The 12,095-nt window shown below is 46.0% G+C and overlaps 1 protein-coding gene across 1 annotated transcript in view; it reads left to right on the top strand.

Annotated features, from left to right (window-relative positions):
• Nucleotides 1-9,877, top strand: part of AP1S3 (adaptor related protein complex 1 subunit sigma 3) — a 131,521-nt gene extending 121,644 nt beyond the window's left edge. The window contains exons 5-7 of the mRNA XM_045294225.1: nt 2,171-2,251; nt 2,441-2,522; nt 9,386-9,877. Of these exons, the coding sequence (XP_045150160.1) occupies nt 2,171-2,251; nt 2,441-2,522; nt 9,386-9,498 (276 nt within the window). The 3' untranslated portion in view covers nt 9,499-9,877. The remainder of the gene's footprint in view (nt 1-2,170; nt 2,252-2,440; nt 2,523-9,385) is intronic.
• The last annotated feature ends 2,218 nt before the right edge of the window (nt 9,878-12,095 follow it).

The raw sequence follows: 12,095 nt of genomic DNA, 5'->3' as shown, positions 1-12,095 counted from the left end.
CTGGTGTGCTTCTTCCATGTGGGCTTGGTTGCTTCTCAGCTATATGGCTGCTTGTTTATCTTGAAGCCTTTAAGACCCCAGATGCTGTATCTTTTGATAGCTGGACACCATCAGCTTTCTTCACCACATTTGCTTATGCATCCATTTTGTCTTCAGGGATCGTATCAGGAAGGTGGGCATCACAGAATGCTTGGTTATTAGAACAAAGTGTTCTTATATTGAGGGAGTACTTGAATAAAGATCTAATTTCCACATTTTAAAAAAAGTACTCCCGTTTGTATTGAAAAGAGGAGTGGCTCTTTTAGGGGGGGCACCAACATTTAAGAGGGTGGGTCCCCAGAATGTCAATCATCTGCTTCAGAGATCAGTCAGTTGGTCAGTCGGTCAGTTGGTTGGTTGATATGTCCCACCAAAATAAATCAAAAGGTGCCAAATTGACTGCTATCGAGTGGATTTCAGCTCAAAGTAATCCAAGCACTCTGTGAAGCCTTCCTAAATAAGTGTGGGGTTGAGGAGGGAAATTATCACAAGAGATGGAATCATTCAAGAGACAGGAGAAGAATGGGCAGGAATTGGTGTGACCAGTCAAGGGAGGAGATACTGTTCAAGTGGGAGAAAGAGAGGTTGGTGAAGACGATCGAGTGACGCTGAGCCCAAACGAAGGCGAGGACTGAAACTCTCCGTCACCAGGCCACCCACCGTCTGTTCAGAGAGTGGGCCAGTTGGGTGGCGAGGATCTGGAAAGGGGAGTTAGGGTTCAGTGAACCGAGGAATGAGTGGAAAGGAAGATGGTCATGCGACTCTGCATGATCATCTGTTGAAGAATTGAAAACGAGCCTCCTTTGGATTATGGAGCAAGGTCTGGCCACTTGTGTTTAAACAACATCTCTCGGGCTCTGCTTTGGTTGGTGCCTGTGCTTCTCAGGTTTTACCCACACCTTGTCAGTCAAACTCCAGGGTGGAGCAGAGTGGTGAGGAGCATTCTGGGTGATTCTGACACACACCAACATTTGAGAACCAGTGGTCTAAGAGATTCGTGGCGGAAAATGATCACCATTAAGCTAACAGGGCTCTGAAGAGCGTCTGAGAGAGTCTCAAAACGGGGAGCCAAGATTTCTAGGAGAAACTACTGGAAAAAAGAGAAAAAGGGAAGTGCCCTGACTTTGAGTCTGAAATAGAGCCGGGCATGGCTTTCATGGAGCTGAGAGAAATAGGAGCTGAGCCACCTGATTCCACTCCTGCTCCAAGCCTCTAATTTCTTGCCACAATGTCAATAGTATTTTCTAAGGATGTGTTGAGCTAGAATCCAGTGTGGTTTTACTTTTACTAAAGGCCTGGAATCACTTGTTTTCTTCTTTCTCCCTTGAGCTTAGATAACGCCTTCTCATTGTTGTTGTCATGGTTTGTTTTCATTTTGTATCTATGACTTTCAATTTAAGATCATCTGTCATATATGGTTATTTGCATTGTCCTATCTTTTCTTTGTCATAAATACTGCAAAATAGAAGCTCAAGAATTTAAGAAATTCTAAACAAACAAACAAACAAAGCAACAGAAAAGAAGAAAGCAGTACATGCCTTGGTTCAAAATTCAAAAAGTCCTTAAAGGGAAACAGCGAAAAATCTGACACCCCCACCCCCCACCCCCGTGTCTCACCTGCCAGACCCTTTGTCCCAGGGCCATGTTATCTGCTGCTGACATTTTCTTTTGCAGACATTCTTGAATACCTTTGGCCAGTTTTTCTACTCTGTGTTATTCAAAAACATCTCTTATGGACTGAGTTTTTTTTATATCATAAAAATCAACTCTTTGTTGGAATATGTTCCTACTGCTTTCTGACAGTGCGTTGTATTTTTACATTGAACACTTTTTTGTTGTTATTTACTTGGAAGTTTGCAGTGCAAATTGGTTTTCCATTCCATCATCCATCCCTGTTTTGCATTGTGACCTTGGTTGCAATCCCCACAAGGTCAGCGCGTTCTTCTTCCCTTCTGTTCTGTGCTTACTGTCCCCTGTCAGCCTCCCTTCCTGTCTCTTCTCGCCCCCTCCTCGTGGTCTGACCTGTCGGTTGCCACCAGGGTGCATCTGTGGAAACCGCTCCAGATCCTGGTAGGTGTTTCCCCTGATGCTTCTGCAAGTTGATCACAACACCGGTTTTTTTTCCTACCAGGTGTGTGAGCTGGATATCATCTTTAATTTTGAGAAGGCGTATTTCATCCTGGACGAGTTTATCATAGGCGGAGAAGTTCAGGAAACCTCCAAGCAATCGGCTGTGACAGCCATAGAAGACTCAGATATGTTACAGGAGGTTGGTGCCAGGTTGACGGCCCATGGTATGAGGGGGGGAGGTGAGGGGGTGGGGGGAAGGGAGAGTGATGTTTATAACACAGTGAGAGCGTATTTCATCCTGGACGAGTTTATCATAGGCGGAGAAGTTCAGGAAACCTCCAAGCAATCGGCTGTGACAGCCATAGAAGACTCTGATATGTTACAGGAGGTTGGTGCCAGGTTGACGGCCCATGGTATGAGGCGGGGAGGTGAGGGGGTGGGGGGAAGGGAGAGTGATGTTTATAACACAGTGAGAGCCAGTTTATCTAGATCAATGTTTCCCAAAGTGGGTGATTTCACCCCCTTGATGGTGCTGGAAGGATTCAGAGTGGCCACAAATATAGCAGATGCCTACACTTTATCTTAGTTTATGGGCTATCATACAAAGTTTTTAATTTCCAGGGCCCCCCCCTGTTTTTCAGAAAACAGGGTGGTGGGCCAAATAAGCTTGGTCTAGATCTTACAAGTCTTCCATGGTTCACAAGGTCCAGTCTCACCACTTCTCTCTCATCTCATTTTCACACCAAACATTTGCGTTTTCCTTCTGTGCGGGGCTTCTGCCTTACACGGGTTCAGAATCAGCCGACCCTCAAAGAACGAAGAAGAAGAAACAAACCTAAAGCAAACCCACGGCCACTGAATTGATTTGGACTCATAGCAACGGCGTAGGCTAGAGTACAGTGGCCTCTTTGGGTTTCCCAGACTTAAAGTCTTTACGGCAACAGATCGTCTCCTATTTATCCCGTGGAGAGTGATGTGTTTGAACCACTGACCTTGAGGTAAGGGGCTCACCGCTTAACCCACTACACCACCAAGGACTTAAACCCACTGGGTGATGAGGCTGGAGGTTGGAGTGCACCCAGAGGTGCCCTGGAGAAAAGGCCTAGAAAGAAATCAGCCACTGAGAACCCTTTGAAATGAGGTTTTATTCAGGGGTGGGGTGGGGGGTGGGGGGGCAGGGTGGCACGGGGGTGGATCGGTCACCATCCATGGTAATTGACTGGCCCTCGGGTATTGTGTACTTACTGTACAGCAGGCAGCACAGCTCTCAACAACGTCTAGTGCTTGAAACTCTCATGACCATGTGTAAGAGGCCGGCAGTAGGATGACCTTTGTTTTACAGGCCAGTAAACCAAGTCATGCAGAGGCTAAATGACCTGCCCAGCATCACAGTGCTAGTAAGTGTGTGGTAGGGATATGAACCCAGGCTACCAGGGACCAGAGTCTTTGCTCTTCACTGTTGGTGGTGTTCTTCACTATCAGCAGTGCTATCAAAAGCTTGGCGCTGTCATTTAAAGAATGACTTTATGCGATGTGCAAGAAGACCTTGGTGATGAGTGCCGTGTGGCCCCGAGAAGGGCGAAGAGCTGCACTCGGTGATTTCATTTGGAAGGTATCTTAGTGCTGTCTTATGGAAGATGGCATTTATCATTTTAATTAAAATTGCCTTCTCCTCCTGGGGATGCCGTGTGTGCATCCATAAATGGGGAACAACTGTGGCTTTCTTGCCAAGGGAGAAGTGGACCCTGAGGCACTGATTTGGGCCTACTCTTGACATGAGTCTTACACAAAAGGCAATGGGACTGCCTATTAAAACAGCCCGATTCGTTCCAGATGGGAAAAAAGAACTTAGCTAGTCTAGTCAACCCCTGGGATACTGTGAAGCAAAGTTATGCACCCCCCTGACCTTTACCCTTGCAAAGAGGGCGCCTGACCAGCTCAGTGCAAGGCTGGGCCCCTGAGGGCTTGGGGTCCATCCAACACTTACCACTTTAGAGCACTTCTGGCCATGACGTCGTGAGCTGGGCCCGCCTCCCATGTTTAGGCTGGACTCCCTGGGTGTCGGGCAAATAGTTCGTGTAGTTGGTTGTTGATCTGCGGGCGGTGAGCCTTCACCCAGAGGTACCTTGTAAAAGGGCCTGGAAAAGCTGCTTCAGCCAAGCCAGCTGTTGGAAAACCCCAGAGAACATAGCTCTACCCTGACCCCACAGGTCACCTTGGGTCCGAGTCAAAGCGGACTCAAGAGCAACTGGGGGTATTGTCATCATAACCGGACTGGAGGCTCTCAAAGTGGACAAAGTGTCTGTTCAACAGGGTTGCTAAATGGCATTCTTCTACTTTGAGAAGTGAGAGAGATGTCACGGTGCAACTTAAGTCGACACTAGACATGATTTTCTACCACACTTTCGGTTCATCTTTGAGCCGGCGGCTCTGCTTCCTAAGGGAACTGGTGCTTGGGGGAGTGGCTGCTGAGAAGGATGTCGGCATCGGTCAGTCCCCTCTGAATCTGTGTATCCGATGAGAGGAACATCACTCATTGCAACTTTCCGGGGTTCACTTGGCTCGCAGCAGATGCCACAGGGTGGGACGTTTTCAGAGTACTTGAAGAATCCTGGAATCTTACACAGCAGCTTTACCCATTCAGTCTCAGTTAAAATAGGTGTGCGTGTGTGAGAGAGAGAGGGAGGTGTGTGTACGTTATTTATAATTCTTCTCTCAGAGCCCTTGCTGTAGAATCTTCTCACAGCAGAAATTCACTTTGAACAGGATCTTTGGCACTTTTGTGCAATTAAAAGCTCCTTGAATTGGGGCCAAGACACAGCTGGGTTATCCGAATTCTCCTCAGTAGGGGAGGGAATTCTAAAGAGCCTATCCAGTGTCCACAGCGGTCCTACTTCTATGTGAATCTGGGAGGCAGCGCTACTTCAAGGGAGTCCTTGCTCTCAGGTAGGGTCTGCGCTAATTGGCATTTCAAGTCCCGGTGATTGAGTGGGAAGGCCTGATGGGTAGGCCCCAGGAGACCCTCCCATTTAGTCTGTGTCCTTGAACTTAGCAGACAGTGCCACGGCTGCCCTCTCCATCTCTCTTGCTGTGTTAACAGAACTTGCCACATGGAAAAAGAATGTCCCTCGTGGTCTCTCAGGCTCTGTTATCCGCTCCAGCAAAGTCACTGCACGTTTATGGGACCGGTTGAAAAATGGACCTTGTACATCTCTCTGCTTTAGGGAAGTTTAGAGTGGTTAGAGGCAAGCGATACAACTGCATACAGCACAGACCATTTTATTTCGGACTTCTGGGTTTCAACGCACATTTAGAGTTCCTGCAGGTTAAGGGAAGCCTTTGTGCCATGGCCTTGATTTCCAGAATACCCAGAAATGTTGAAGTAGGCCCCTGGGATTCCTTCCTTACCCCTGCCGAGCCTGTTTCTTAAACTAAAAAACCTGCCCTTTAGTGAGAAGAAGCAGAGACTTGAATTTCCAGCTGCCCAGAGATCATTCTGATGGTCCAGGGGATCATTCTGAGTGTGGAAGACTGGGCTCCGAATGTGCCTGAAAGTTGATCATTTTAGAAAGAAAGAAATGCTGTAGCTGGTTGGAACAGGCTTTAGAAAGCACACTGTTTTATGACTATGAGTAAGACAGATGGATAATGATAGAAAAGGATATTAGAAAGAAAAAGAAATTTGACTGTAATCGGTAACCACAGGGAAAAAAAGCCCTGGTGGCTTGTGCATCGGTGCATTGACTGCCAAGCCAGCCGCGTGCACCCACTAGCCCCGCAAGGAAGAGAGAGATGAGGCCGCCCCTGCTCAGCAAGATGTACAGTCTTCGAAACCCAACTCTGTCTTATAGGGTCACTCTGAGTTGGAATCAGCTCAGTGGCTGCTTGGGGACTATGGAGGTTGTTAGTTGCTGTCAGGGAACCTATATACAACAGAACAGAACAATTCCTCCTCCCACACCATCCTCACAATCGTCCCTATGTTTGATTTCATCAATGCAGCCATTGTTGAAGGTCTTCCTCATTAACTGCCCTGCTAGAGGTTGCAATTCCGAGGATTACCAGTGGGGGCAGCAAATAGAAGCGATTTTGACCACAAAAATAAGAAAGCCCTTTAAGGGAGGGCCAACTAGATACGTCCTTAGCCAAGCAATGGATACCTCTTAAGTGTTTGTGTAGGTGCACGCAAAACTGCTAAGTTTACCCCAGCACTGTCACCCTTAAAAGCATAAACCCTGTGAATAGCCAAATCAAAAAAATATATAGAAGGGATTGAGAACACAGAGTTCAAGTGCACACAAAATGGTGGGGTTAGGGGCATCACAGGAAATGTGCCAGTATGCAGGTTTGGGCCTTGGGAAAGGCTAGGACAGATCTCTTCAGGTTGTGCCAGCTTTAAACCTCTGTTCGAACCGTATGCTCAGGACACTGCCGGTCACACGTTCCTGGTTTGTGCAAGCTGAGTCCCACCTGAGAGGGCAGCTGGTGCAGTGTTTCAAAGACTGAGTCATTGGGGATGTGAGGCTGTGTCAGTAACGGAGGCCAAAGAACCGTGAAGCTTGTAATATGTCACCATCAAGGCTTTTGACTGGCCCGGGTCTCTTCTAAGGCTGCAGAGGGGACTCCACAGTGGCCCCACCCATGATCGGGTGTTTTTTGGTAAAATATACAGCTTTACATGTCACTGAAACAACAGGGAAGGGTGCCAGGCACTTACCTGATGGAAATAGTATACAATTGCTTTGAGGGATATAGTTTCACCTTAACAATTTTTGCAATCTGCTGTGATTTATCTTCTCACTCATTAATCCTGTTTGTACCTGCTTTGGTATTTGTAAGGCTATGCAGGCTCCACAAAACGTGGTTGGGCCCTGGCCAAGACACTGATTGTTGGGGGCTGCCAAGTTGTGTCTGATTCCGGGGGACCTCTGTGTAGGACAGTACAAACCACTGCCTGGTCCTGCACCATCCGGGTAATTGACATGGTCTGCGCCCGTCGTTGAAGATGCTGTGTCAGTCCATCTTGTTGAGAATCTTTCCACTTTTTCACGGACCCTCTGCTTTACGAAGCATGGTGTCAGCCTGCCAGAGTGCTGCCTCTGCACATTGAAAGACATTGGCAGCATCGGAAGGAGCAGAGGTCTTAGGGGATGGGCCTCTCTTGGCCAACGCTCGTTCAAGACACAGAAGTGCTTGGTAAGGAAATATAGTGATGGAGTACAATTATTTTCAGGAGAGGAGCACTGGAATTCTAAATAGAGGTGGTGTAAAAGAGGAAACTCCATCTCTAATCCTAGTTCTGTATGCATGCAAAAGCTGGATGGGGAACAAGGACGTGCTGGCAAGGAAGACTCAATACACTGTACACAGACAACCCAGTCTGAGAAGAAGCATGGCTACAGCACTGCTGAGAGGCGAGGGTGGTGGGACTGGGGCCCTCTGGCTTGGCCACGTCATCAGGAAAGATCAATTGCTAGAAAAGGACCCCATGCTTGTTGTGGAAGTAAATTACTTAATGGCTTTTCTCGCTCTATCGTCTTTGTCACGCCCAACAAATAACTGGGTGTGCCTAGACAGCTGTGAGGTGCTTGTGGCCCACCAAGGGGAGTGGATAGCTTACTGCAGTATGGCTGCGAAGCCCACAGAGCCAGAAAGCTGAGTGCCTTTCGGTTTGACTTTGCTGGTAGAGGAGGGTACCCCTGGCACCTCATCATCAGAGCCAAAGGAGCTCTGTAACATTTGCTTGAGCAGGGGACAGGTGACAGGGCCACGGGCCAGAGAAAGCCGGCACTGTGGGCTCTGCTGAGAAGGGGCTTGTCTTGATTGAGAAACTGTATCCTGAGTCGTTTCTGATCTTAGATTGTAAACTCCACCATCATGATCATTGCCTGTGAGTGCTGGTTGGCCACTGTAACAAATGATTGAACCAAGCAGAGATGTAGAGGCTGCTGTGGGACTGGCAGCTCTTGCCAGAAATGGTAAGAAGGTTGGAGAGGGGAGACTTGTGTGACATCGTTCGGATCAGCGTCGGGCTTTGGATGCAGATCTTCATTCGTACATCCACCTTGTGCAGTCAGAGGAGGTGAGAGGTGGCCTCCATGTTGTTTTCACTCCAGGTAATTAGGGGCTCCGTGGCAATGCAGGAAGCACTCAGTGAGATGGACTGACCCAGGAGCCACCACAGGGCTAGGCAGTCTTTTGTCTGATTATACATAAGATGACCAGGAGCCTGAGATGACGTGACAACTGCAGTTTCTAGTATCCCCCCAGCAGTCTTGGTGGCTTTGGCCTGTTTGGCGCAGTGTCATTCCCGGTGGACACAAGTCAATCCCTTCCTATGGGCTTTAGGCTGAGACGGGGTTGGAGTACTGCTGCGGGCCCTCGGGGTGGCTCACATGACAGGGGCAGGGGGCATTACAAAATGATACTTCTGTGCACCTTTGAGCTTCTGGCCCCCCACCCCCCTTTCCCTACTTAAGGCCCCAGGTGTTATGCGGAATATACATGTTTGGTGAGAAGAGCATGCAAGATAAAGCCCCTCCATCTTCTCTGGGCTTGTAATACTGTCGTAGCTGTCACCTCTGCCTGTCACTGTCAGCTCTGGAAAGATTAAGAAAGCCAAAGGTGTTGGGAAGAAAAGCTCTGGCTGATGGCATATCAGCAAACTTGGTATCTCACCATCTGATGAGGAGGAGGATAAAACGAATCTGTATACTTTGTAGGAAATCTTTCTCAAAACATTTGATAGAAATTCGTAAGGATGGTTCCTTTTTCCTCTAACTCTTGGCAATAAGCAAAATTAAATGTTCCCCATAACATACGCAAACGACACTGCAAGTGCCACAAGTTCAGGTCAGCGGTGCTGTCTTGGCGATTGATTGTCACTCGCACACCCATTCACTGCCATCGAGTCAGTTCCAGCTGAAAGGGACCCCAGAGGACAGAGGACAACTGCCCCCTGTGAGCTTCCAAGACGATAACTCTTTATGGAAGTAGAACGCCCCGACCTAGATTCCCTCTGATCAGACATTCATGTAGTGGTCAAACTTGGCATTTTCTCAGTTAAACGTTACTTAGTTCTAGCCATATCTATATGTGGATATAAGTTGTATCGACTTTTCTGGATTAGCATGTGAAGATTCGTTTTCAGATGTATTTTTGAAAACCTCTTTTCCATTATATCAAAAAAGGAATGAATGATGGTGATGATTTCACACCTGCTGGGGGAGGCAGGTTAGGGGACATTGTTTTAACCATGCTGTTTGTTCCGTTGTAGACAATGGAGGAATACATGAGCAAGCCTACGTTTTAACCCTACGTCTACTCGAAGACCCGAGGGGCTGCATATTGCGCACCTGCAGATGCAGCGTCTTGCATTGCGCTCGTTGACAGCGCCTCTGGCATCTTGCCAAAAATAACTGAAAGGGATCGTAAACTAGCAAGATGAACAGTTGTTTAACATATTTATATTTACTGCATTTCTGGATTAAAAAATGCTGCAAGCTCAATGGACTGAATGTTTCTTTGTAATGATTATACCTCTTGATATTTTTCAGCGTTTTGATAAACTAGTTGCAATATATATTTTTTTGCTAGCTTTGATCCTTTCCTAAAGGTTGAAATCTATGTTGGTTTGATTCGTGATTTTGAGTATAATACATATCTTTTATCATGACACCTTTTCTGTATATTTCACTTTCTGATTTTATGGAAAGTTCAATAATTTACTGTGCTTACATAATACTAATTTCAATATAGATAAAAGGTATCTAATTTTAGTTTTGTGAATTCATTTATCTTTTTCAGGATTGGATGTATGGAAAATAACCAAAGATAGTACAGAGTTGAATAAGTGTTTTTGATGCCTTAGAAGCTGCTACTAGCCTGAGATTTTAATTTTACATACTATGTATTTGTTAAAGTGTAAAGAGATACTGTGTAAGACTTCTTTTATTATTAAAAATAGTAGAACAAGAAGCAATAACAATAATGATCATTATTATTGCTAAATTATTACTTTAAAAAGTTCATGTTCAATGTAGTCTTAGTTGCCTGACAGATTTTGTTTCAAATGTTTTAATATTGTCTAGTATATTTGAAGACTTATTGCTTATCAGGTTTACTTAGAACAGCAATTCTCAACCTGTGGGTCGCAACCCCTTTGGGGGCCAAACGACCCTTTGACAGGGGTCGCCCAATTCATCACAGTAGCAAAATGACAGTTATGAAGTAGGAACGAAAATAATTTTATGGTTGGGGGGGGTCACCACCACATGAGGAACTGTATTAAAGGGTCGCGGCATTAGGGAGGTTGAGAACCACCGCCTTAGAACATTTAATGATGCTGTTGTTAGGTACCTTTGAGTTGATTCTAACCCATAGTGACCCGTGCACTGCCCATTCCCGGGTCATCCTGAGAATCATTGTTGTGTTGGAGCCCATCACTGAAACCACTGTGTCAGTCCATCTCACTGAGGGTGCCCGGCTTCTTTACCAAGCATCATGTCTTTTTCCAGGAATTGGTCTCTTGGTAATATGTCTGAGGTACCTGAGACCAAGTCTCACCATCCTCACCTCTTTTTAAATTGTTTTTATTAGTTGGATTTAATATAGACCACATCATTCCATATTTCAATCATGTCAAGTAGAATGTACAATTGCTACCACAATCAGTTTCCAAACATTCTTTTTCTGCATGGACTCCTTGACATCTCCCTTTTACCCGCCCCCCCACCCCCCAACACTGTACCCCTTGAGCCCCAACCCCCTTATTCTACTTGCTGTCCCCCTAGGTCCATCAAGCCTGGGTTTCATACACCAAAAACTGGAAAAACATATAACGCAGCTTCCAGAGGGTGATCTCCATTGACAACACCTCGGAGATGCACTCTGGGGTGGAGAAGGAAACAAGACACAACAAAAAGACAGAACATTTTGGAAACCAGATCAGGTTTACCCTGCATCATAGGGCAAATCTAATGACAAAGTTTTTGTCGTTCAAGTCAGATTTATACTCCTCTCTCCCAAGCACTCTGTTAGTGACTACTTTCCTCCCATCCCTAAACTGGGGATAGAGGGAGTTCTCCTGAGACTCATTTCCTAAGTTGTTCCACAAATGACTCTTGGGCTCCCACTGTCATCCACTGCCCTCTGCACACTGATTCTCTCAATGTATACTCTGATACTGATCCCTCCATCTTCCAATTATAGGGATTCCAATCTTTCAGTGACTAATGATGGTGTGCTTCCTCCATGTGGACTTAGTTGACATCTCACTTAGATGGCTGCTTGTTTGAAGATAAGCCTTTAAGGCCCCAAACACTATTTTATCTGCTACTCGGGCACCATATAATTTCTTCATCACATTGTGCTATAGCACCTGTATCTTCTGTGTTCCCTCGTTGAGGGCAAGTATCAAGTGGGCCATGATGCAAGCACCAATTGTTCTTAAGTTGGAGCAAGGATTTAGTGTGAGATCCAAACCCATTCCTGTATCTATGTTTTATTTTTTTGCTTCCTTTTTTTAAATTTGCTGTAATTTGGGAGTTAATACAAATACCATATCATTCCATGGTTCAATCATGTCAAACAGAATTGTACCATTGATTCCATAATAAGTTTTCAAACATATTTTTCTTCTGGGACTTCTTGACATCATCTCCCACTTATCTTCCCCACCTCTCTCTATCCCCCTCTCCCTGAAACCCTTGTTATATTTGCTTTCCCTGTAGGCTCAACATCCCTGGATTCCATTTACTGAAAAACAGAAACAAATAACACAGCTTCTAGAGGGGACCCCCAGTGGTGGCACACCTGTGAGATATACCTTAATAGAAACAAGCATAAGCAAAATATAACAGAATGACTGCCCCAGGATTGCCGGAATAATTCATGTCTTAATACAGCATATGGGGCATCGATGTAGCAAACCTTGTTTGTCCGCCAACCAACAGTATACCACCCTTGTCTTCTGCCTTCCTCAGACA

The sequence above is a fragment of the Echinops telfairi genome, unplaced genomic scaffold, assembly GCF_000313985.2.
Source record: "Echinops telfairi isolate 266 unplaced genomic scaffold, ASM31398v2 ScPeMD7_3;HRSCAF=10, whole genome shotgun sequence".
NCBI lineage: Eukaryota > Metazoa > Chordata > Mammalia > Afrosoricida > Tenrecidae > Echinops > Echinops telfairi.
This window is presented reverse-complemented; position numbering and strand designations above follow the sequence as displayed.